The sequence below is a fragment of the Panicum virgatum genome, chromosome 3K (genome assembly GCF_016808335.1).
Source record: "Panicum virgatum strain AP13 chromosome 3K, P.virgatum_v5, whole genome shotgun sequence".
NCBI classification, from domain to species: Eukaryota; Viridiplantae; Streptophyta; class Magnoliopsida; order Poales; family Poaceae; genus Panicum; species Panicum virgatum.
Window position 1 is genome coordinate 18,681,899 of NC_053138.1, and position 21,104 is coordinate 18,703,002.

Here is a 21,104-nt window from a genome sequence, read left to right on the forward strand (position 1 = left end):
TCTTTTCATTTGTCAAATTTATGTTGACGATATTATCTTTGGCTCAACTAACGATTCACTAAGCCATGAGTTTGCTACCATGATGTCTAGGGAATTCGAGATGTCCATGATTGGCGAATTGACCTTCTTCCTTGGTTTTCAAGTCAAACAATTGAAGGAAGGGACATTCATCCATCAAGAAAAGTATACTAAAGATATCTTGAAGAAGTTCAAGATGGATGAGTGCAAGCCAATCAAGACACCCATGGCAACTAATAGCCTTATCGACTTGGATGTGGACGGTAAACCGGTTGATCAATCCCTCTATCGTTCTATGATAGGGTCTTTGCTTTACCTTACCGCATCTAGGCCCGATATAATGTTTAGTGTGTGCTTGTGTGCCCGCTTTCAATCTAACCCAAAGGAATCACACCTCTCGGCTGTGAATAGGATCCTTCGGTATCTCAAGCACACCCCAAGCATAGGCTTGTGGTACCCCAAAGGCGCTAGCTTAGATCTCTTGGGATACTCGGATATGGATTTTGCCGGAAGCCAGGTAGATCGCAAGAGTACCTCCGGGGGTTGCCACTTGCTTGGGAGTTCTCTAGTTTCTTGGTCGAGTAAGAAGCAAAATTCTGTGGCTTTGTCCACCGCGAAAGCGGAATATATAGCGGCCGGTGCATGTTGTGCCCAAATTCTATATATGAAGCAAACCCTTTTGGACTTTGGTGTGAAACTAGATAGGATCCCACTCCTTTGTGACAATGAAAGTGCCGTAAAAATTACCAAGAATCCGGTTCAACACTCTCGCACAAAGCACATTGATATTTGCCATCACTTCTTGCGTGATCACGAAGCCAAAGGAGACATATCTCTTCAAGGCGTGAGATCCGAGGAGCAATTGGCGGATATCTTCACAAAACCATTAGACGAGAGTACTTTTGTAAGGCTAAGGAATGAGCTTAATGTGCTAGATGCGGCAAACGTCATGTAAGTTGCCATGTCATATAAAAAAATGCATACATATAGTACACTTGTCTAACCATAGTAAGATAGTGATGAGCAAGGGTTTAGCTAGAGGTGGTGGTCCACTTATTTTCCTCTAGGCTTGAAGAAAGGCTCATCATGAAGAAGCTTCCCGTGGGTTCAAACTTGACAAGTAGATCGTAAATTCTAGTTATGCATTTCTTGTCATATAGATGTGCACTTCATGTTTACTTTACTTTCGCATGTGGTTGTAGCTTGCACCATCATTGCATGCGTAAGGGTCACAAAGGAGATCACTTGATGAAAATGAGACTTGTTTCATATACAAGATCTTAATTCATGAAAAGTGAAAAGAGCAAAGTGTTAGGTGCGTTATTGCCTAGTGAGCAAGGTCATGATGAGTTTGAAGCTTTCTATCTTCAATATTCCTATGACATGGCTCATATATTTTATTTGGCGTTTTGTCTCGCTTTGCGGCTTTTCCTTGTATTCAAAAAGAAAACTATTTAAGCTAGTGTGCTATCCTATTTATTTTGAGGGGTAAAGTCGCCTATGCAAGTCCATTAACTTGAGTTTAGTTGAATTTTATAAGTTTTGGACTTAGCATAGAAGAGTGAGCTGAGTGAAGGGTTTTTGGGTTCACCGGTTAAACCGACGTTCAATGGACCTATACCCATCGGTTTAACCAGCGTTACTAAGTTGTGTCTCAGCTCAGTCAGTTTCAGGTGTTCAACCGGCGTATGCAAAAGTCAGGACATCGGATCAACCGGTGAACGTAATGAAGTTCTGTCCCAGCAATCAACCGGTGTTAACAACGTTTAACCGGCGAGTTCAAAATGCATTACGTCGGATCAATCGGCGATCAGATGAATTTTTGCTGGAGTCTCGGGTCAACTAAACCGACGCAATCAACCGGCGTTCAAACCCTATGCGTCGGATCGATCGGTGTTAAAGAAAATCGCAGGGCCCACCTATCATATATCCCTTGCCCGCGGCCTCTGTTTTCTCAGTTCCTTCTCCTCGCCGCCGCCGCTCCGCACCGCACCGACTCGAGCCGCCGCCATCGCCGTTTCCACGCCGCCGCTCGCCTGCACGCCGCTGGCCCAAGCCAAGTCGTCGTGCCTCACACCACCGCAGGCCATCCTCGTCGCCAGCGCTTCCCTAACGCGCTGACTGCGCCCGCGCCGCTCAGTTCGCGCGCCGCCCGTGCACCACCGCCGCCTGCGCCGCCCACTGCTCACGCCGCCACTCGCCCACTGCTTGCATGCCGACACCCACACAGCCGAGCCTCCACGTTTTCCACGCCGCAGCCGCCGCCGCTCAGCGCTCACCAAGTGCTCGACGTTTTGCTCGATCCGTTCTTCGCACCGCTTTCACGCCGCGTTTGTGTTCCCACACACCCGCGCCACCGCCAGTCGAGATGGGTCGCGAGAAGAGGAAGGGGAAGGAGGTTGTGGTGGAGAAGCCCGTCCGCAAGCGGACTCGTGCTAAGAGGGAGGCCGAGATGGTGGCCAAGGCCGCCGAGGAGCAGGCGTCAGGCCGTGCTCGCCCATTCGCGATCAGGGAGCAGCCAGCCAGAGGCAGAGGCAGAGGTCGAGGTATGGGCAGGGTCAGAGGTGCCAGGGCCATCAAAGCCATGATAGAGGCAGCAGCAGAGTCAGATCAGTCAGTTTCAGCTGCAGAGTCAGATGCAGATTCAGAGGCAGAGCAATCTGAGCAGTCGCAGGGGCATGGCACATAGGAGTCTCCGACTCTACGACGTTTTGGCCGCACTCGGCAGACGTCCCCAGCAGGAGAGTCTTCTCCGGCGACCGAGCGTCGCACTGGACCGAGGACGCGAGGAGGTCACCAGCCACAGGAGCCTCGCAGGTCCGCAGCAGCAGCTCGTAGAGCCGAGGCCTAAAGGCCGAGCGCGCAGTGTTCCGTATGGACACTGTTGTGCGTCTGGAGCCAGGTGTGCTGCTTCAGAACTTGACCAAGGCCAACGTGGCAAAGGTCAAGAGGCTCAGGTGGAGTGTTGGGGAGGAGGACTGGTTCCCCGTGACCCGTGACAGCAGGGTCGACCGTAGGTTCTGGATGCTTCTTCAGGCCAGTTTCTACGAGAGCTACCAGAGGCGGGGCCACAGGATCTTTCCGCATAGAGTGCTTGACTGGGTGTCACTGAGGACAGCCGCAGGGGGTGCAGACGTCAGAGAGCACTTCGCTCACTTCAGAGGCCTGCCTAGGTTACTTCAGATAGAGCAGAACAGATATATCGAGGACTGGGTCAGAGTTTTCTATGCCACAGCCTGGATAGCTCCCGAGCGTAGAGCAGTACACTTCGTGTTTGGAGGTCAGGTCTTTGGTCTGTCCAGGGCGACTATAGCAGGGATTCTTGGAGTTGACTTCGTCGACGTCTCCCTGCACGAGATGGTATTCAGAGATGCAGATCCACCGCGCAGAGCCATGATTGGCGGGATTGCACCTTCTCACGAGGCGATCTCTCAGTGCTTCCGCCAGCCATTTCCAGCTTCGTACGCCAGAGTCCCCAGCCTGCTGACCCCAGAGGCGTACGCTGTTCACATGGCACTCCGGAGGACTTTGCTACTGTGACACCCCGGCCTACAGTTAGTACAAGAGAAGTTGAGAATCTCTCAGACGAAACAGAAGAGTTATGCTCTAGTTCCTTGTTCCCGGATTTATGTAACACCTATCTGGAGTTATCAGCAGTAATGCCTGTGCAGTGTTGTCTAAATAGGATAGAACCTTAAATAATGGAGTTTTTCTCTCTTCCTTGACCTTACCAATCTGTATTTCCTTTTATCCCAGCTCAGATGTCGGTAGAACAAAAAGACCTTGGAGACAGTGCAATGGGTGATGGTGAGAAAACTTGCCCGTGTTGCCAATTCTATGGCGTTCCTTGTCGTCAAGTTCGTGCAACTGAAGATGAAGCCACAACTAGAAGGAACCAGAGGTTGTTCTCCGGTACAAAGAGAAAGATGTCTCATCAAGAGTAGCTAGCAGAGGATTCCCTTTTCCTTGACTCTCCATCGGTCGATGAGCTACAGACCATCCAGAAGAGAAAGGTTCCTAAGTGCTCTAGAGATACACAGGCCGAGAATCAAGCTCTCCATGATTATGTTGATGGGTTGACTATCACTATGAATGTGATTCAGCCACGCGGTCGCAAGGAGTCCAAAGAGCAAGCAGCAGAAATGATGCAAGATGTGATGCTAAGTTCACATGGAGGTCAACCAAGTAACGCCATTCACCACCACCGCATGTGCTACCAATGCGGGCAAAAAGTTCATTATGCCAAAAGTTGTCCACAGAAGCGCCTTCCACCGGCTCCACGGCAGGCAGGACAGCAGGGGCACCCAGCCCAACCCAGAGCACCACGACAGGGGAAGGTGAACCATGTGACGGCTGAGTCTCCGAACGTGGTTATTGGTACGTCCATGGTCAACTCATATCCAGCTACGGTGCTGTTCGATACTGGTGCTATGCATTCCTTTATTGCACAGTCTTTTGTCGAGCATCATGGTATTCGTACTAACACTTTAAAGAAGTGCATGTTAGTATTTTCACCTGGAGGACAATTGAGGTCTCATATCTCCTGCCCCCGAGTCAGTGTTTCCATAGGGAGAGTAAAGTTCAGTACAAATCTGATGGTGATAGACACCAAGGGTATTGATGTGATTCTGGGAATAGATACTCTTGCCAAGTGGGGAGTCAGAATTGATTGTGCTCAGCGGTCAGTTCACTTATTAGCATCTAATGGCCAAGAGGTGACAGTCAGTGCTACAGAGCCTTCTGGTTTTCTTCATCAGATGGAGGCTAGACCCACGGATGGTATTCGCGTGGTGTCTGAATTCCCAGACGTCTTTCCGGAAGACTTGCCAGAAGAAGGAAGATGAGTTGATGAAGACATATATGGATCTCTTTGCTAGCCAGCCCAGAATCTCGGGACGAGATTCCTGTAAGGGGGTAGGATTTATAACACTCTAATTTAATTTTCAGCTTTAATAATAAATTTAATTGGCTTTAATTAAATTTCTAAGGTTTATTGTGTCTAGACTTGCATTTAATCTAATTTTGATCCTCAAGTAATTAAAATTTATCATAGAGTTAAAATGTTTGAGCATTCATGCTGGAGCATTGTTTTATTTGTTTGAGTGCTAGAGTTGAATTCAATTCGAATTTGAATTCAAATAGGTTGTGTGAAGTTTGGAAAAGAAAAAGAAGAGAGAAAACTAGAAATAGAAAATGAAAACACCAAAACCGGCCCGATTCCGCAGCCCAGCAGCGCCCTTTTTCCCTCTCGGCCCAGGACGCCCGCTCGGCCCGTCCACACCCCGCACGCGAACCGCACACCGACCCAGCCCGCTCTCCGACCGGTCCGCTTCGCCGCTGCGCAGCGCCCCACTCCCGCACGGCCCACGCCGCGGCCTGCTTCCGCCCGCTCGCGCACGTCCCGCCTCTGACACGCTGGTCCCACGCGCCAGCTCCCTCTTCTCCCTTCCTGTCTTCCTCCGTGCGCTAACTGAAACCGGTGATCTCGCCGGGGATCACGCCCGCGCTCCCCACGGCACGCCCCCCCCCCCCCCCGAGATTCTCGGCCCTTCTCTTTAAACCACCCCACAGTCGCACCCTGGACCTTCCCATCTTCCAGCGCCGCCACCCAAACCCTAGCTAGCCACGCCCGCGTCGCCCCGCCGCGCAGAGTCGCCTGCGCCGCCGTGACCATAATGCTCCGCCGCGCCCCAGCTTCATAGGAGCCGCGCAAAAGCTCCGCCCCGTGCCCTGGGATCTTCCCGAGCCCGCAACCTTCGACTCCAGTCCGCAACTCGCCGGGAATTTCACGCGAACCCCCACTGCAGGTAACCCGCTCGCCGCCCTGATTCCTCGCCGCCGGCAACTCCGGAGCCCCCCTGACCCCCGTAGCCTTTCCACAGCGCCGCCAGGAGTCGAACCAAGAGGATCAGAAGGCTGGAGCTCCACTCCAGCAACCCCGTCATCGTGCTCCGCCGAGCTTCGCCGCCGGACGCCGCCGTCACGCCCTCTGCACGGCTTCCCCGACCGACTTGCACCCCGGTGAGCACCTCTTGGCACCCCTTCCTGGTTTGCGCACGCTAAAGAGGCGAATAGGCCACTCTAGTGGTCAGAACGCCATCGCCGACGAGACCCGCCATGGCCCAGCACCTCCCCGCCGCCGCGCACGACATCCCGAGCCCTAAACCCCTTCCCTGAGTGGCCAGGTGGATTACACGTTCCACGCTGGCCCTCCCCGGCCAAATCCCAGCCCAAACGGAGGTCTGTAAACCCAGATGTCAAAACTCCGGCCGCCACCGCGGAGTAGAGCTCCGGCGACGTCCCGCCGCCGCCCCGTGCGCCCGAACCGCCCTGGCCGCCCGATCTCAGATGGACGCCCACGATTAGATCCATAACCCATTGATTACTAACCCTCAGATCCAAATCCTACGGCCGAGATCTAAACGTACCCCTTCGCTTGGCCTTTTTGTGAAAGAGTCCCTGGAATTTTTGCTATTCAACCCGCGGTCCTGTTAGTTCAAAAGAAATTACGGATGGGCCCTGTTTTTATCGTTTTAGCCCCCAACCTTTCCAAAAATAGTACCCGCCGTCCTTGGCTGCCGATTTCGCGAGTTAGACCCCAGAACTACCCTTTATTTACGTTTAGGCCCTCGGTTTTTGCAAAAAACCCCCTGGAACTTAGTTTTTCTCGCAGATAAGCCCCTAGAACTTGTTTTTGGCCTAAATTATGTGTTTTAGCTCCGTTCTAGACGTTCTTTATATCCACGCGATCGTTGTAATGCGTAGAGTAGTTCTAGCCTAGTTTTGTATGCTATTTTCATGTATTGTTGTACTGTTTCTTAGTTTTTGCTATTGTTTGCATGTATGTATATGTTGTGGACTTGTTTTGGCGTTGCGAACGTGAGTAGACGTTGAGCTACTGGAGGAGTAGTACGAGGAAGGCAAGTATAACATGAACAACCTATCACTTTAAATACATTTTCATACTGCATTTTAATACTGTATGCCTATAAGGACTTTCCTAGCCACTTTATATCCTTTATATATATCCTTGGGTTGCATTTTGGTTAGTTGTGCTAGGTGCCGCGCTATAACACATTATGGTCCTTTTTAATTAATTTGATTAATGGTATATGCAACTTAATTCTGAGAGTGGCCCTCTGTGTGGCTTGAGTGGCTCACGTCTCGTTTAAAATTGGTTTTGTTAGAAACTTGTAGTAAATAGCTTTAATAAAATTTTGCCAAGATTAAAAGCTAATGCAGTTGAGTCAGCCAACCTTAGAGCCTCATAGTTTGTGTTATACTTGTTGAGTACAAGTTGTGTACTCACTCTTGCCTACTCTACTCTTTTTCCTCTTGGGGATACTCTACTGCTGCTCAGTTCCTGCCGACACGAGGGAGTTCATCCGGAGCTACCAGGAGTACGAGGACTTCTAGGCGTTCGTCTCCCAGTCGACGTCCTTGTGGCGCCCTGCTCAGCTTCCGACGAGAGTTATTGTTTATGTATTACGCTTCCGCATACTCTGTACCAGACTTTTGTCATTAATGTAATAAATATCATTCATATTCGCTTTATTATATCTTTTTACGTGATATGTGCTGTGATATACTGTTCATTCTGTTGTATATACGTGTGACTTGATCCTGGCACGTATATGATTGCTCGGTTTATGTCCTTTTATAAACCGGGTGTTACAGAGTGGTATCAGATCCGTATCGACTGTAGGACGAAAACCTAGATAGAACTGTTGTCACCAGAGGCACAGGCCCGTGTGGCACAGGAGGATGAGGCACTGCTAGCTGCTGAGGCACAGCTTCCCGGAGGAGACGATGAGATACACTGGTCTGAGCTTGAGTCAGACTCCTCCGAGGACGTCGAGTACTTTCCTGCTGTAGCCCAAGCTAGTCACGACCACGAGGCAGGGGGGTCTAGAGAGCCAGCTCCAGAGTCACCAGCAGCTACCACTGTCACAGAGTCCCAGGTGACTCAACCATCCGAGCTCACCTCTCTTCTTCAGCAGCTTGTTACTCAGTAGAGAGAGGATCGGACCACTCAGGAGGAGGCCAGGAGAGCCCATGAGGCTCAGCTTGCAGCGATACAGAGGGAGGCCGCCCGAGAGCGTGCTGCAGCGGAGGAGTAGTTTGTCGGGCTTATCGACAGAGTATCACAGAGGACAGACGCTCAGTTCCAGCAGATGCAGCAGGGGATGATGGCGATGTTCGGGATGATTACTCAGTTGTACACTCACACTGGACTCGTCCCGCAGCAGCCAGGACAGCCAGGCCTTCAGGGTGTTGGAGCACCTCAGCTTGCAGTCACTCCAGCTCCAGCCCCTACTGTAGCTCCAGCTACCTCAGCGACACTGGAGACCACGTTCTCGATGTCCGCACTACTTGGGTCTGCCGGTCGTCCACTCTTCTCACCACAGCCAGTGACTTCACTCTTCCAGGAGTCTCCTTCGGCAGTCCAGTCAGTCGCCCTCCCCATCGTACCACAGACACTACCTTCAGGGGGAGGAGGAGAGGGTTCTTTACTTCAGCAGTCGACACAGCCGGCAGCTTCAGCACTTACTACTTCAGATGTTGACACATCTTCTGCTGAGCCGGTTACCACTTCTACGGACCCTCTTCCAGGCAGTGCCAGCACGAGAGCCTCGACGACAGCTACACCCCCAGTCAGTTCAGATCCAGCAGGCAGTTCTGACCAGCAGCTCCCGTCTGTCACCGAGGGTTCACCGTTTGACGACGACGACGACGATGACGACCCGGACCGCTTCCTTGCCGTGCCACGACAGCCGGATCAGTAGCTCGCCTTTTTGGTGCTTTGATGCCAAAGGGGAGAGAGTCAGGGGGAGTTGGAGTCAGGGGGAGGGTAGAGTTAGAGAGAGTCCGTAGTTATCAGGACTTTGATGCTTTGTATCACATTTGGTGTTAGTTCATGGATATGTACATTTGACGCTTGAGTATGCTGTGGTTTGAGACATATCTATGGATTTCGTTTGAGCTGTTGAGCTCTTTGGTCCTTTTTCGAGTTTGCTTGTGTTTATCCTGTTTTATCTTTCTCGCTCTCTCGTTATTTATGTTTGTGTCGTCATCAATCACCAAAAAGAGGGAGATTGTAAGCATCTAGGCCCTCAAGGTATGTTTCGGTGATTAATGACAACCATTATTGTGACTAATGAGTTTGTGCAGCTTAATAGATCATTATCGCTCATTTGGTCATATGTCAAAAGAGGCCCCTCAATTTCATTATTCAAAAAGGCGATCTCGGTATTCAACTCAATTATAAGTCAAGACTAAGGATCTTTCTAGTCCTAAGTGTCATAAGGATGAGAAGGACACTTAGGTTAGTATAGGTTTTATAGTTTTGTAGTGATCGCACTATTAAGAGGGGTTAAGGCCAAGTAATTTGAGCTTGGACATGGTCAATCAAAAATGGATGCACACTATGGTCACTCAGGTTTCTAGAAGTTTAAATAAGTGGTTTTCAACTTATATCTCAAGAATATTTGGATTTCATTCAAGACTCAAATCAGAAAAGGCAAAATCAGAAAAAGTCTTTAACACCGGTTTAACCGACACTTTCATTTTTCTATACGTCGGTTAAACGAAGTCAGCAGAGTCTGGACAAGTCAATACACCGGTTAAACCGACGTGGTTGAATTTAACGTCGGTGCATTAGTCCAGAGTTGGTTTTTCCAGGGTGTTTCAAGGTTCTATACACCGGTTAAACCGACGCTGTTTGAATTGAGACGTCGGTGTAATTGACCAGTGAGATGGTTTTTCCAGGGATTTCTGAAGTTGTACTCACCGGTTAAACCAACAATGGTTTTGAGTTAACATCGGTGCAGTTGTCCAGAGACTTGGTTTTTCAGTTGATCAGTGGACAACTACACTCACCGGTTAAACCGATGATACGTCGGTTAATCTACCCAAGTTGTAACGGCTAGTTTTCAGAAGGGGCAGTTTACATTCATCGGTTAAACCGACGTTGGCTATTGGAGGATCGTCGGATTAACCGGCGCTACGTAGTTTTCTAGCAGCTTTTCTCCAACGGCTCTATTCATGTGAGCTACCTATATATACCCCTCCAGTGGGTCATTTTGCACACTCTTAACACCAGACAACATTCATACACTCATATTTTGTTGAGAGCCACCTTGAGCTTCATCTTTCACATACTTGTTCATTCAATCAATCAAGAAGCAAGACTAAGGACTTGAGTAGAGAGAAGCTTGTGTGCATCCGTTCTTGGTGATCGGTTCTTGCTCAAGTGAAGGCCCTAGCTTGTTACTCTTGGTGATTGGCAGCACCTAGACGATCTTGGTGATTGAAGGTGTTTCTTCCGGAGCTTGCCAACGATTGTGGGAGCCCGAAGAAGTTTGTACGTGGCTTGAGCTCCACCACGCCGGGATGGTGAATGGAGACTCTTAGTGAGCGCCCTCGTCTCGGTGACTTGGGAGGTGACAAGACTCTTAGTGAGTGTCACGACGTGGATTAGGGGTGTGTGCCAACACATCGACACCACGAAAAAAAATCCGGTTGTCTCTTGCCCACTCCTTACTTTCAAGCACTTACTTTCATGCAATTATTCATGTGCTTGACCTTAGAGATCATAGCTTAGCTCTTCCTTGCTTAGTTTAATATCTAGTTTTATCTTTGTAAGCTTGTGTAGTTTGCTTAGCTAGCCGGTTGGTGAATTGAGCCTTACTAGTTTTGCATAGGTTAAGGTTGCTTCACTTTGTTTTAGAAATTTGAAAAAGGCCCAATTCACCCCCCTCTTGGTCCATCGATCCTTACAACAGGTAGTCCTTATCGTCTGATGAGTCCCCACATTCTTCCATCATTCGAGCCTCTTGGTCTTCATTATGTACAGCTTCCACTATTCCAGGTATCCGCTCCCCCTCATCAGCTAAACCTTGCGGCTCAGGTTGAATGACATGCACGTTCTGATATACCTTGCGGCTCAGGTTCTGTGACATGCATGTTCTGATCTTCATTTTCTTGTTCCACTGCTTGGTTCATATGGGATGATGTACTTGTTGACCCTTCACCGAAATGGGCTGCCTTCTGGTGAATCTGAATTAGCATTGCAAGAGGCCACCCGCGGTCAAGAGCTGCTTGCATGTAAGTCCGCCATTCTTCGGTGTTTGCTATAAGCATCAACTCCCAGAAATCCCCTTCAGTTCCCCAATTTGTCAGAGTCTGAACGGTTAGGAAATGAGTCTTTGTATTCACATTGAATTTCTCGTGAAGCCATTTGCGTATGGAACCAAAACTGCTATCTAAGGGTTTATCTATTCCGCACTCTCTTCGTTCAAAAGCTGATAGATCTACTCCATACGCATCATGAGAAATATATCCATCACCATAATGAACTTGAAAACGAAGCTTGCTCGACATATCTGGACACATAATCATGATATTAAATTGATTGCTAATCTACTGTTTCAACAAAAATAATTACAACAAAAATAATTGCTCGACATATCTGAACACACAATCATGATATTTGTAAAGTGTAGAAGAATTTTGGTTACCTGCCGTCGCCGGCTCGAAAATCTGGCAGGGCTTCGCCTCTCTCTGCCCCCCCCCCCTCTCTCTCTTTTTTCTTGGTTTCTGGAATTTTTGTGATGCAAATGAGGGATGTGGGGACCAGCCAACCCTTATATAAGGGAGGGAGAGCAGGTCGCCCAGCAGCCGGGCGGCCAGGGCCGGCCGCCCGTCCCCAGGGACCTGTGCGCAATTATTTTTGCAAATTTTTTTGCACAGAAGCCCCTGCGCCCCACTGCCGGGCGGCCAAGTCCCGGCCGCCCGGCAGCTGGGCGGCCGGGGTATATTCCTGTAAATTTCCAAATCAAATATATATTTTTGTAAAAAACGAAAATAAAAAATAAAAAAATAAAAAAAACCGCTCGTAAGGATGCCGAGGCCATACGGCCCAAGTGAGCAATGTCACTATGGCACTGTTTGTTTCTGCTTATAATCCGATTCTAGATGGAAATAAGCCAAAATCCCACCCAAACGTGTTGATTATTTTTCGATTCTGTCGATCGCCGCTTCCCACGGAATTCTCGGAACAACGGAGGACCCGATTCTCCCCAAAGCGACCCAGAACTCGCGTACCTGGTAATCGAGCGATTTTCCCCCAACTGCCATCTCTCCCGACGCCAGTCCCCTGCGCCCCTTCCCCGCCGCCCCTCTCCCTGCGCCGCCTCTGCTCGGGCTCCGGCGTGCCTCACCCTTGCCCTGTAGTGCGCCGACGCCCAGGAACCGCGCCGGCCCTCTGCCGCCCAGGAACCGCGCCGGCCCTCTTCCCAAGAGCGAGCGGGGGCGAACGAACGGCGAGGAGGACACGGAGATGGCGCTCGCGGACCAGGACGAGCTCCCCACGCCCAGCACCCTGGGCTCCGCGGGTGTCGCCGCCAACCTCTTCCGAAAGAAGGCCACGCTCCTGCGCCATCCGCCGCCCCCTCCTGCGCCCTCGCCTCCCTGCTGCCGCGGCGCCGCCTGCCCTTCCCCTGCTGTTGCCGCGCCGCTCGGCCGCCCCTGCTGCCGCGCCACCGCCCTCCCTGCTGGTGCTGCACCGCCCAGCTGCCCCTGCTGCCGCACGACCGCCCTCCCTCCCCTGCTACCGCGCCGCCGTCCGCCCGCCCCTGCTGCCGCGCCGCCGCCCTCCCTTGCTGCTGCAGCGCCGGGGCCAAGGCCGCTTTGGCCTGCACACCCAGCCACGGGAGCTGGCATGGAGCCTGGCAATCGGCGCAGGGCCGTGGAGCCATGAATCACAATTGGATGATCCTTCCTCAAGCTATACTCCGGTATACGTCTGGATACTCCAGACAAACTCGATCCATAAATTCCAAAATGATATATTTGAGACATTAATCTATTTGATCTAATAGTAATATAATTATGTAGTCAAGATACTCAAAAAATATGAGAATTATTGAATTCTACTCGGCTTCAGCAAAAAAATGAGATATCATCAGCCTCGAGGGCATTTCAGACATTTTACCACTCAACTCAGAGAATCGACTCAAAATAATCAGGATTGCCAAACACTCAGCTTATCCAGACAGTCGATTCTTCAGACAGCTGGCTTATCTCAGAATCCTGATTCTCAGAAAAGCGAGGTCCAGAAAAGCAGAAACAAACGGGGGCCTGTGTCAGCCCGATGATCCATTGCAGCCGTCCGGCCCATGCAGCGGCCAGTGTTATCGACAAGCACACCACCTCTGTTCCGTCTCTTCTCTTCCCGGAACCGACAGCTCCAATCCTCCATGGCTCCTCCGCCGCGGCGAAACTCGCCGCAAAACCCCGCCCGGAGGAAGGTACGCCCGCGCGCGCCACCTGACGGACCCCGTCCTCTCCTCTCTCTCCATCAGTTCCGTGGCCCCACGTCCCTAACCCTCTCGGCTACTCCCCACCCGCAGGGCGAGGAGCCGTGGCTGGCGGCGAGCCTCGCCCCGCGAACTTCCTCCCGGGCATCGCCATCGGGTTCCTCCTCGGCCTCCTCCTCGACCTGTCCTCGTCGTGGAGGCCCAGATCAAGCCCCGCACCGGCTCAGGCCGCGTCCAGCTCGAAGCGGGCGTCCAAGGGTTCGTTCGGCTCCGGCGGCGAAGAGCTGAAGATGGTAAGTCGAGCTGCGAGTGTACTGCGTAAGCAGACACGCGGAGGCCTCTGTTGCTGCAGCTAGTTCGGCACGCGCTATATACAGCCTACATTCGATTGATTTGACTCTGGTCCTTAAATCTTATCGTTCGACATGCGCCGAGTTGTGTTTCACACTAATGATGCTTTGTTAGAATCTTACAACTACAGAGTTGAGCTTGTTCTCAGTAATTGCAGTGTGATTTGCAGGTTTTGGTCGTGCGTCAGGACCTCAAGATGGGGGCTGGGAAAATAGCGTCTCAATGTGCTCGTAAGTTCTTCCCCAAGTGGACGCATGCCGTTTGTTTTGGATGCACCTTTGTTTGATCATCCATAGGCGGCTATTGTACTTCGCTAAAATAGATTACATAAACTGCATCTGTTCTGCAGTGACAAAATTTTAGCCAGAGCAGCACCATTTCCGGGGCCAATAGGGATAGTTGTTGATTTAGTTTTATGTACTAAACTTTTTTATGATAATTTACATCTCTTTCATTGCTAATCACTTGCAGATGCAGCGACCGGCATGTATGCAGAGCTGATGTCAAGGTGCTAATGCAGTTTGCAATCTTGCCTCATTAGGTAGTTTTAGTTGAAGGATGTCCCAATCTCCGCCTTTCTCTTCAGAAACATAAATCTTCCTTAGTGTTACACGTCTGTAGGGTTGAACTTGCATAGGTACACACATGATTGATACTGACAAGTTTTCACTGAATAAATGCTGTTGATCACAACAATGGTTAGTTTATTTCTGCAAAGGTATTGATTGACCTTTGTTTATTGGATATTTGTTTGAAGGCTCACTAACTAATCTATCTTGTCTAAGTAGCCACTGAGTTTTAAGCACTGAATAGTTGAGCTATTGTGTTAGCCACATGGCGTTAACTATTGCATCATCCATCTGTGGAGTCTCCAGAGATGAGGCCTTAGCTATTGCAGCACTCATATGTGGCCTTAACTGTAGTGTTAGCCCTTTTGCTGTTCGTTATGTTGTCGACTTAACACTTCATGGGGAAAGGTAATTTTTTCAAATAATTAGTCATGTGGACATGTGGTAAATGTAGAGACTGAAATTGATGGTCAGCCCTCTATTTGTCTACCTTGTTCTCTTCATTATTTTGTGAAAACTAGAGTTCTTCTTTTCATTATCTGATATATCATTTGCAGCAATCGAGGTCTTTTGAGACAGTGGGAGCAACTTGGACAAGCTAAGATTGTTTTGACATGCAAGAATCAACAGGAAATGTTAGCCATTGCTCTCTTACTACCTGCATTCCTGTTGAGCATATTTACATGATGGCGATGCATACGTTTCAATTTTACTTTAACGCGCTTTCCCCCTGTGCTCTATCATCAGGAATAGGCTAAAGGAAACTGCAGAACATCAAGGTATCCCTACGTTTATTGTGGCTGATGCAGGCCGCACACAGGTTCATTCTGTCAATTTCGTGGTTCTACCTATTTTGATCTGTAAAAATAGCCCTCTTGGCAGCCACCACAAACATCAAGAAAACACCTTCCATTTATATTTCTGATATTCAACATATTCAAGTGACCCATAGTCTAAAAATTACTTGATTTATCATTATTTGGGTAATTTTCTTACTAAAATGATATACTTCAACTATTAGTTCTGCACAGGGCCTTTCCGTCCGGATGTTTTTATTTTACATTTACGATTTTAATGATATGATGTTTCCATCCTCCATGCATAAGAAACAGGGTGGCAGCAATATTATCAAATGGGGGTGGTTCCATCTACCCTGACCATCGCTTATTTTCTTTGTAGGTGTTGGCTGGATCTAAAACAGTTCTTGCAATAGGGCCAGGTTAGATTCTCAATCAGAAGTTCAGAACTCATTGCTTTTTATCTCTCTATTTATCTTTCAATTTGCAAGCTTAACCTGTATGTCTGAATTTGAGAATCCTTAGATTTCCTTAGTGCCAATGCAACACGAATTTTTCATGACTTGGGGATATGTGCTGCAATTAACTTGTGCAGGGAGGAAAGCTGACATCGATGCAGTTACTAGGAAATTACGTTTGCTATGATCTGCATCCCCGAGATGGTCAGTCTTCTATTCTTGTGATTTTTTTGCATCTTGCCGACATAGTATTACTTTGCGAGTTCTTTTGAAATTATAGTAAACAGCAGTACTTCTTGATGCAAATAGCATCTTCATGGCTTCCGTCATACATTTGACAGTCACTTTCTGGGCATAAGCAGTGCTAAATTTGGACATTATGTTTTTTTTTTGGTTTCTCTCCAGATTATTTCCTATGGACCTCACTGTGTTCCTGATTAGCATCCAAACATTTGCCGGTTTGAGATTCAAACCAGTTGCTGGTCGAGGTCATGGAGCAATATTATGGTCCAATCGCTGTTTGAGGCATTATAATTAACCAATTGATGTAATTCTGTATGCAATTGGATGCTAGAATGTTTCAGGATGATGCGCCGTAGCCATTTGTAGGTTAACCTGGAGTGATTCGTTGAGATTAGTTTCAGGGTGGTCAACATGAGTTGTTTTTGTTCGTAATCTTGTATGCTTCATCTTGTTGCACGTTTGTGATGCTGGAAGGGTATTTGTAGTTTCGGGATAGGTATCGTACTATAATTCCTCTCCAAAAAGTAACGATTACTTTATTTACACCGTGTGCCAAGAGGCAAGAGGAAACATGAAACTTCTGTAATTCTCACGGAGTGGGCCGGGTAGCCTTTCTCGTCAAGCATTTGTAGCATGTCCAGCTGCCTGCACTTCTGTTGGATGTTCTGCGTGCCTTCCTGGTTCCTGCAAAAACTGCAGATCACACGGGATTCCTGAACTATCATGAAGTGTTCCTGCCGATTCTTTTCTCGAACATGCAAGTTGCTCGGAACGGCGAACGGCACTTGTAATTGCAATGCCTTGTTAAGTTTCCATTTTAAACAGTCCAAGCTAAGCCGTGGAAAGAGCTACGTCGATCAGACACTACATCGCGAAAGTTCGCATTAAGTTTGTAGGTGCAAGTATAGTTCAGAATTGGAAATTGGAATGTGTGCAGTAGTTTACAACAGCTAGTTTGAAATTTCTGCCAAGATTTCTATTCTCGTCAATGTGAATTCGGGCTGGCCCAGGCCAATTGGGCAATTGCCAGCGTCAAGGCACGGACCGGCCCAATAAAAAGCTAGCAACCAGGCAGAGGAGCAGGCAGCAGCAGCTTCCGCGCCCCGCCCCCGCCGCAACAACCAGCTCGGCCGCCTCCCCCCGCTCCTCCACCTCCACGGCTCCACCGCAGGCCAAGCTCACTAAAGGAGGGCAAGGGCGCACCAACTCCGGGCGGAGCCCAAACCCTCAACCCCCCCCCCCCCCCCCCCCCCCCACCGGGCCACCGCGCCGCTCCCCTACGCCCATCCGCGCCCATGGCCTCCCTCTCCCGCTCCCCCGCCGCCTCGCGCCGCGGCTGCAGCGTGCGGCAGTCCCCCTTCTTCCGCGACCTCGCCTGCCCGATCCCGTCCCACCGCGGCGTCTCCCGCTTCGCGTCTGCCGCGTCCCCCGCCGCGGCCCCCTCCGCCACGCCGCCGCCGCCGCCCATCTTCACCCTCGACGACCGCTACGCCTCCGAGGACTTCTCCCCGGACCCCACCGCCTCCGACCTACTTCCCCTGGCTTCGTCCCCTTCCCCCCGCGCCGCCGCCAGCCGCTCGCCGTCATGGGACCGGCCCCGGGGCCGGACATCGCTCTCGGCACCGGGATCCCCCATGGATGGGGTCGTGGAGCCGGCCCGGAAGGAGGTGCTTGCTTTGCCTCCACCCGCGAGCCCTGGCAGCCCGCCTCCTGCTACGACAGCGGAGGCGCAGTCGCCGGTGCCCCCTGCGCAAGCACCGGTTAGGACGGAGCCGGTGGCTAACGGAGGGGAGGCTGAACGGGAGGAGTGGGTCACCGTATTCGGGTGAGAATATGATGCTTCTGCTTTTTTTGTTTTGGTGTTGTATTAGCTTAGAAATATGTGTTGGCAGGCGCGTATGCACATGGTAGAGTTGGTTCTCGAAATAGCTTTGTTGACTATTCGTCATGACTCATGAGTTGACCCTCCTGGCATAGTGGCATTTGCTTGCTCATGTTTTGATTTTCCAGGATGGTAATTTGGTAACCCCAAATTGTAGGTACCTTGTAATATTATATGATATAAATTGAGTTCTTTTCGTCTGTACTCTTCATACAGATTCTCTACTGGAGATACCAACCTTGTTCTTCGGGAATTCGAGAAATGTGGAGTAATATTGAGACATCAGTCTGGTCCAAGATATGGTAACTGGATCCACATATTGTACCAGGTAATGATACATTCGACCACTGGTGTGCTTCCATTTTGTGTTACCGTTTGATTTCCTGTATCTTTGTTATCCGAAACAGTTGTAACTCAGGTTGCTCTGTTGCTTACGAGCAGTTTTCAGTTGCTAGTGAACTGTAACATCTCCATAAATCATTTATGCTCCCGCGGCTCCACAAGGTTGAATAAATGCTTATCATATCATTTTCAGTTAATAGGTTAGCGTTGAGCTGAGCCACCATTGGCACCAAGTTTTTTCTGTTTGTGTAAATGCGAATATGGATTGGTTATCCTTTGAACATGAAGCATATTGGCCTGCTATGTTTTCGTACACGTCCTCAAGTATAGTGCCACAAGGATTTGGAACTATTATGTTTCAATTTTTTCAACTTGTAGAACAACCCATCGTTGTGTGTCTACTGACAATGGGTCTGTGGACATCCATGCATTCTGTTGGAGTGTTGGTAGATGTTGGAAGAACAAAGACAAAAGATGTAGCCAGTGAGGCTTGCTAAATAACCTTGGCACCGTCGAGCTATTAGGCTTATTCACATAGCAATTCTCAGAACCCTTTCTTTACCATCAAGTAGTTCTGTTGTTGGTAGCAATGTTTTTTTTTGCATGTATTTAAACTAAGAACATGCTACTATCAAATTTTATCTTTCTAGATGGACTTTTTCTTCATCAAAGTTCAAGAGTTTCAGATAAATTTAAACTGACTGCTTTCGGCATTGTATATTTTTTTTTGAAGCGCTCATATGACGCTCGGAAGGCCCTTCAGAAAAATGGTATCCAATTAAGCAGTGGGCTCATAGTTGGAGTGAAGTCCATTGATCCAGTGCACCGGAAGCAGCTGGATGAGAGGTTAATTGGAAGCAATCAAGGAGGTTTCATGGTGTCCTTGCCTTCAAAGTCACTTACCCTGAAGATCACAGGTGCATCCAACCAGCTAGGAGCTTTGCCCCGGCCATATGACCCGAAGACTAACACAAATGTTAACCGAGATGCAGGCCGTCGTGCAACCGGCAGCGTTGCTGCACCAGCAAAATCAATTGTAACCAATGTCATGGATTTGATATTTGGCATTTGATATGCCAATGATGACCTATGAATCGTGAGCATTCTCTGTTTATTTTGTCTACCCATTTGAGAATGCCAGTGCGCCAAAGAATCGGCAACAAATTTTGCTGAAATCGAGATTACAGAGAGCAAACTTCTTTCTTTTGGTGTTGTAACATTCATATTGTGCAATTTTCACGTTTAGTTGCACTTCTGTTGTCTTATGACCATGCACTTCTGTTGTCTTCTGACCAGGGTTTACAAATCCGACCGGTCCGGACCGGTTTGACCGGAAACCGGTAGAAACCGGTTGAATTCAAATCCAAATTCAAAATCACATGTGCAACCGGTTCCAACCAATATACCGTTTTGACCGGTTTACCAGCAGGGATGACCGGTTTACCGGCCGGGATGACCAGTTTGAGAATTTTTTATTTTTTGAATTCAAATTTGAATTTTGAATAGGGGCCGGTAGACCGGTTTGACCGGTTTACTGACTGGTATGACCGGTTTGGGAATTTTTATTTTTTGAATTCAAATTTGAATTTTGAATTGGGGCCGGTTTGGTACCGGTCCAAACCGTAACCGGGCCGGTCCGGTTTGACCGGTAACCGGTCAAACCGGACCGGTTCCCACCGGTTTTGTTAACCCTGCTTATGACCTGCCCAGATGAGATGAGGGCGGCTCTCGGATGTTGGTGGCTTATGATATACCATTTGGATTGGGAGATTTTGATATTTTCAACTGGCACTAATCTTTTGTTACCTGCTTTAAACTGGTGAAATTCTGTTAAAATTGTGGTGCCCTTGTAAAATATGGAATTGAGACCGATCAGGTTAAAACTGAAGTTCGGATTGTATATTTGGGTTCCAAGTTCTAACACAAGTCCAGCTTGAGATTTCACTTTTCTGCTTTGCGCACCAAATATTTCCTGTGGTCCCAAGCTACTATTGCTTGTCCGGACATGTGGTGGTAACACCACTGACTTTCCTATTAACATAGGCCTACACCAGGGGTCAGCATTGAGCCCTTATTTATTTGCTTTAGTGATGGATGAGGTCACAAGGGATATACAAGGTGAGATCCCTTGGTGTATGTTTTTTGCTGATGATGTAGTGCTAGTTGACTAGAGTAGGGCAGGGGTTAATAGGAAGTTAGAGCTGTGGAGACGCACGTTAGAGTCGAAAGTGTTCAGACTTAGTAGGACCAAGACCGAGTACATGATGTGCGATTTCAGCGCGACTAGGCATGAGGGGGGAGACGTTAGTCTAGATGGACAAGTGGTGGTCCAGAAGGATATTTTTCGGTATTTAGGATCAGTGCTACAAAAGAATGGCGACATTGATGAAGATGTTAGGCATAGAATTTCAGCTGGCCGGTTGAAATGGCGGCAAGCTTCTGGCATCATTTGTGACAAGAGGGTGCCACAAAAGCTAAAAGGCAAATTCTATAGGACAACAATTCGTCCGGCGATGCTATACGGTGCTGAATGTTGGCCTACAAAAAGGCGACATGTCCAGCAACTGAGTTTAGCAGAGATGCGGATGTTGCGGTGGTTTTGCGGGCACACAAGGAGGGATAGAGTCCGAAACGAAGTTATTCGGGATAGGGTCGGAGTGGCACCAATTGAGGAGAAACTTACCCAGCATCGGCTGAGATAGTTTGGACATGTCCAACGAAGGCCTCCTGAGGCGCCGGTGCGTAATGGGGTTCTTGAGCGGGTCGATAATGTAAAGAGGGGTAGAGGTAGACCTAAACTGACGTGGGATGAGTCGGTCAAGAGAGACCTTAAGGATTGGAATATCTCTAAAGAGATAGTTTTGGATAGGAGCGCTTGGAGGCCAGCTATCAATGTGCCTGAACCTTGAACTTATTTCTTTCGGATTTCATCTCTAGCCTACTCCAACTTGTTTGGGGAAAAAGGCTATGTTGTTGTTGTCCCAAGCTACTATTGCCTGTTTGCTTTCCTTTCCTTTTTTTTTTGTGAGAGAGAGCTGCTGCTTTCTGATTGGCTAATTTCCTGGAAAACATGTCATCGAACCAAATCAACGCCTACTTTGTTCGCTCCCCTCGAATTTTCACAT

The 21,104-nt window shown here is 49.0% G+C and overlaps 1 protein-coding gene and 1 pseudogene across 1 annotated transcript; both read left to right on the plus strand.

Moving 5' to 3' along the window:
• The first annotated feature begins 13,277 nt into the window (after window positions 1-13,277).
• Window positions 13,278-16,414, plus strand: LOC120698090 (annotated as a pseudogene).
• A 435-nt stretch (window positions 16,415-16,849) lies between these two features.
• On the plus strand, window positions 16,850-19,230 carry LOC120698091 (nuclear pore complex protein NUP35-like). The gene is made up of 3 exons (XM_039981571.1): window positions 16,850-17,580; window positions 17,854-17,965; window positions 18,713-19,230. The coding sequence occupies exons 1-3, from the start codon at window positions 17,051-17,053 to the stop codon at window positions 19,049-19,051; spliced, it is 981 nt and encodes a 326-aa protein (XP_039837505.1). The 5' UTR covers window positions 16,850-17,050; the 3' UTR covers window positions 19,052-19,230.
• The last annotated feature ends 1,874 nt before the right edge of the window (window positions 19,231-21,104 follow it).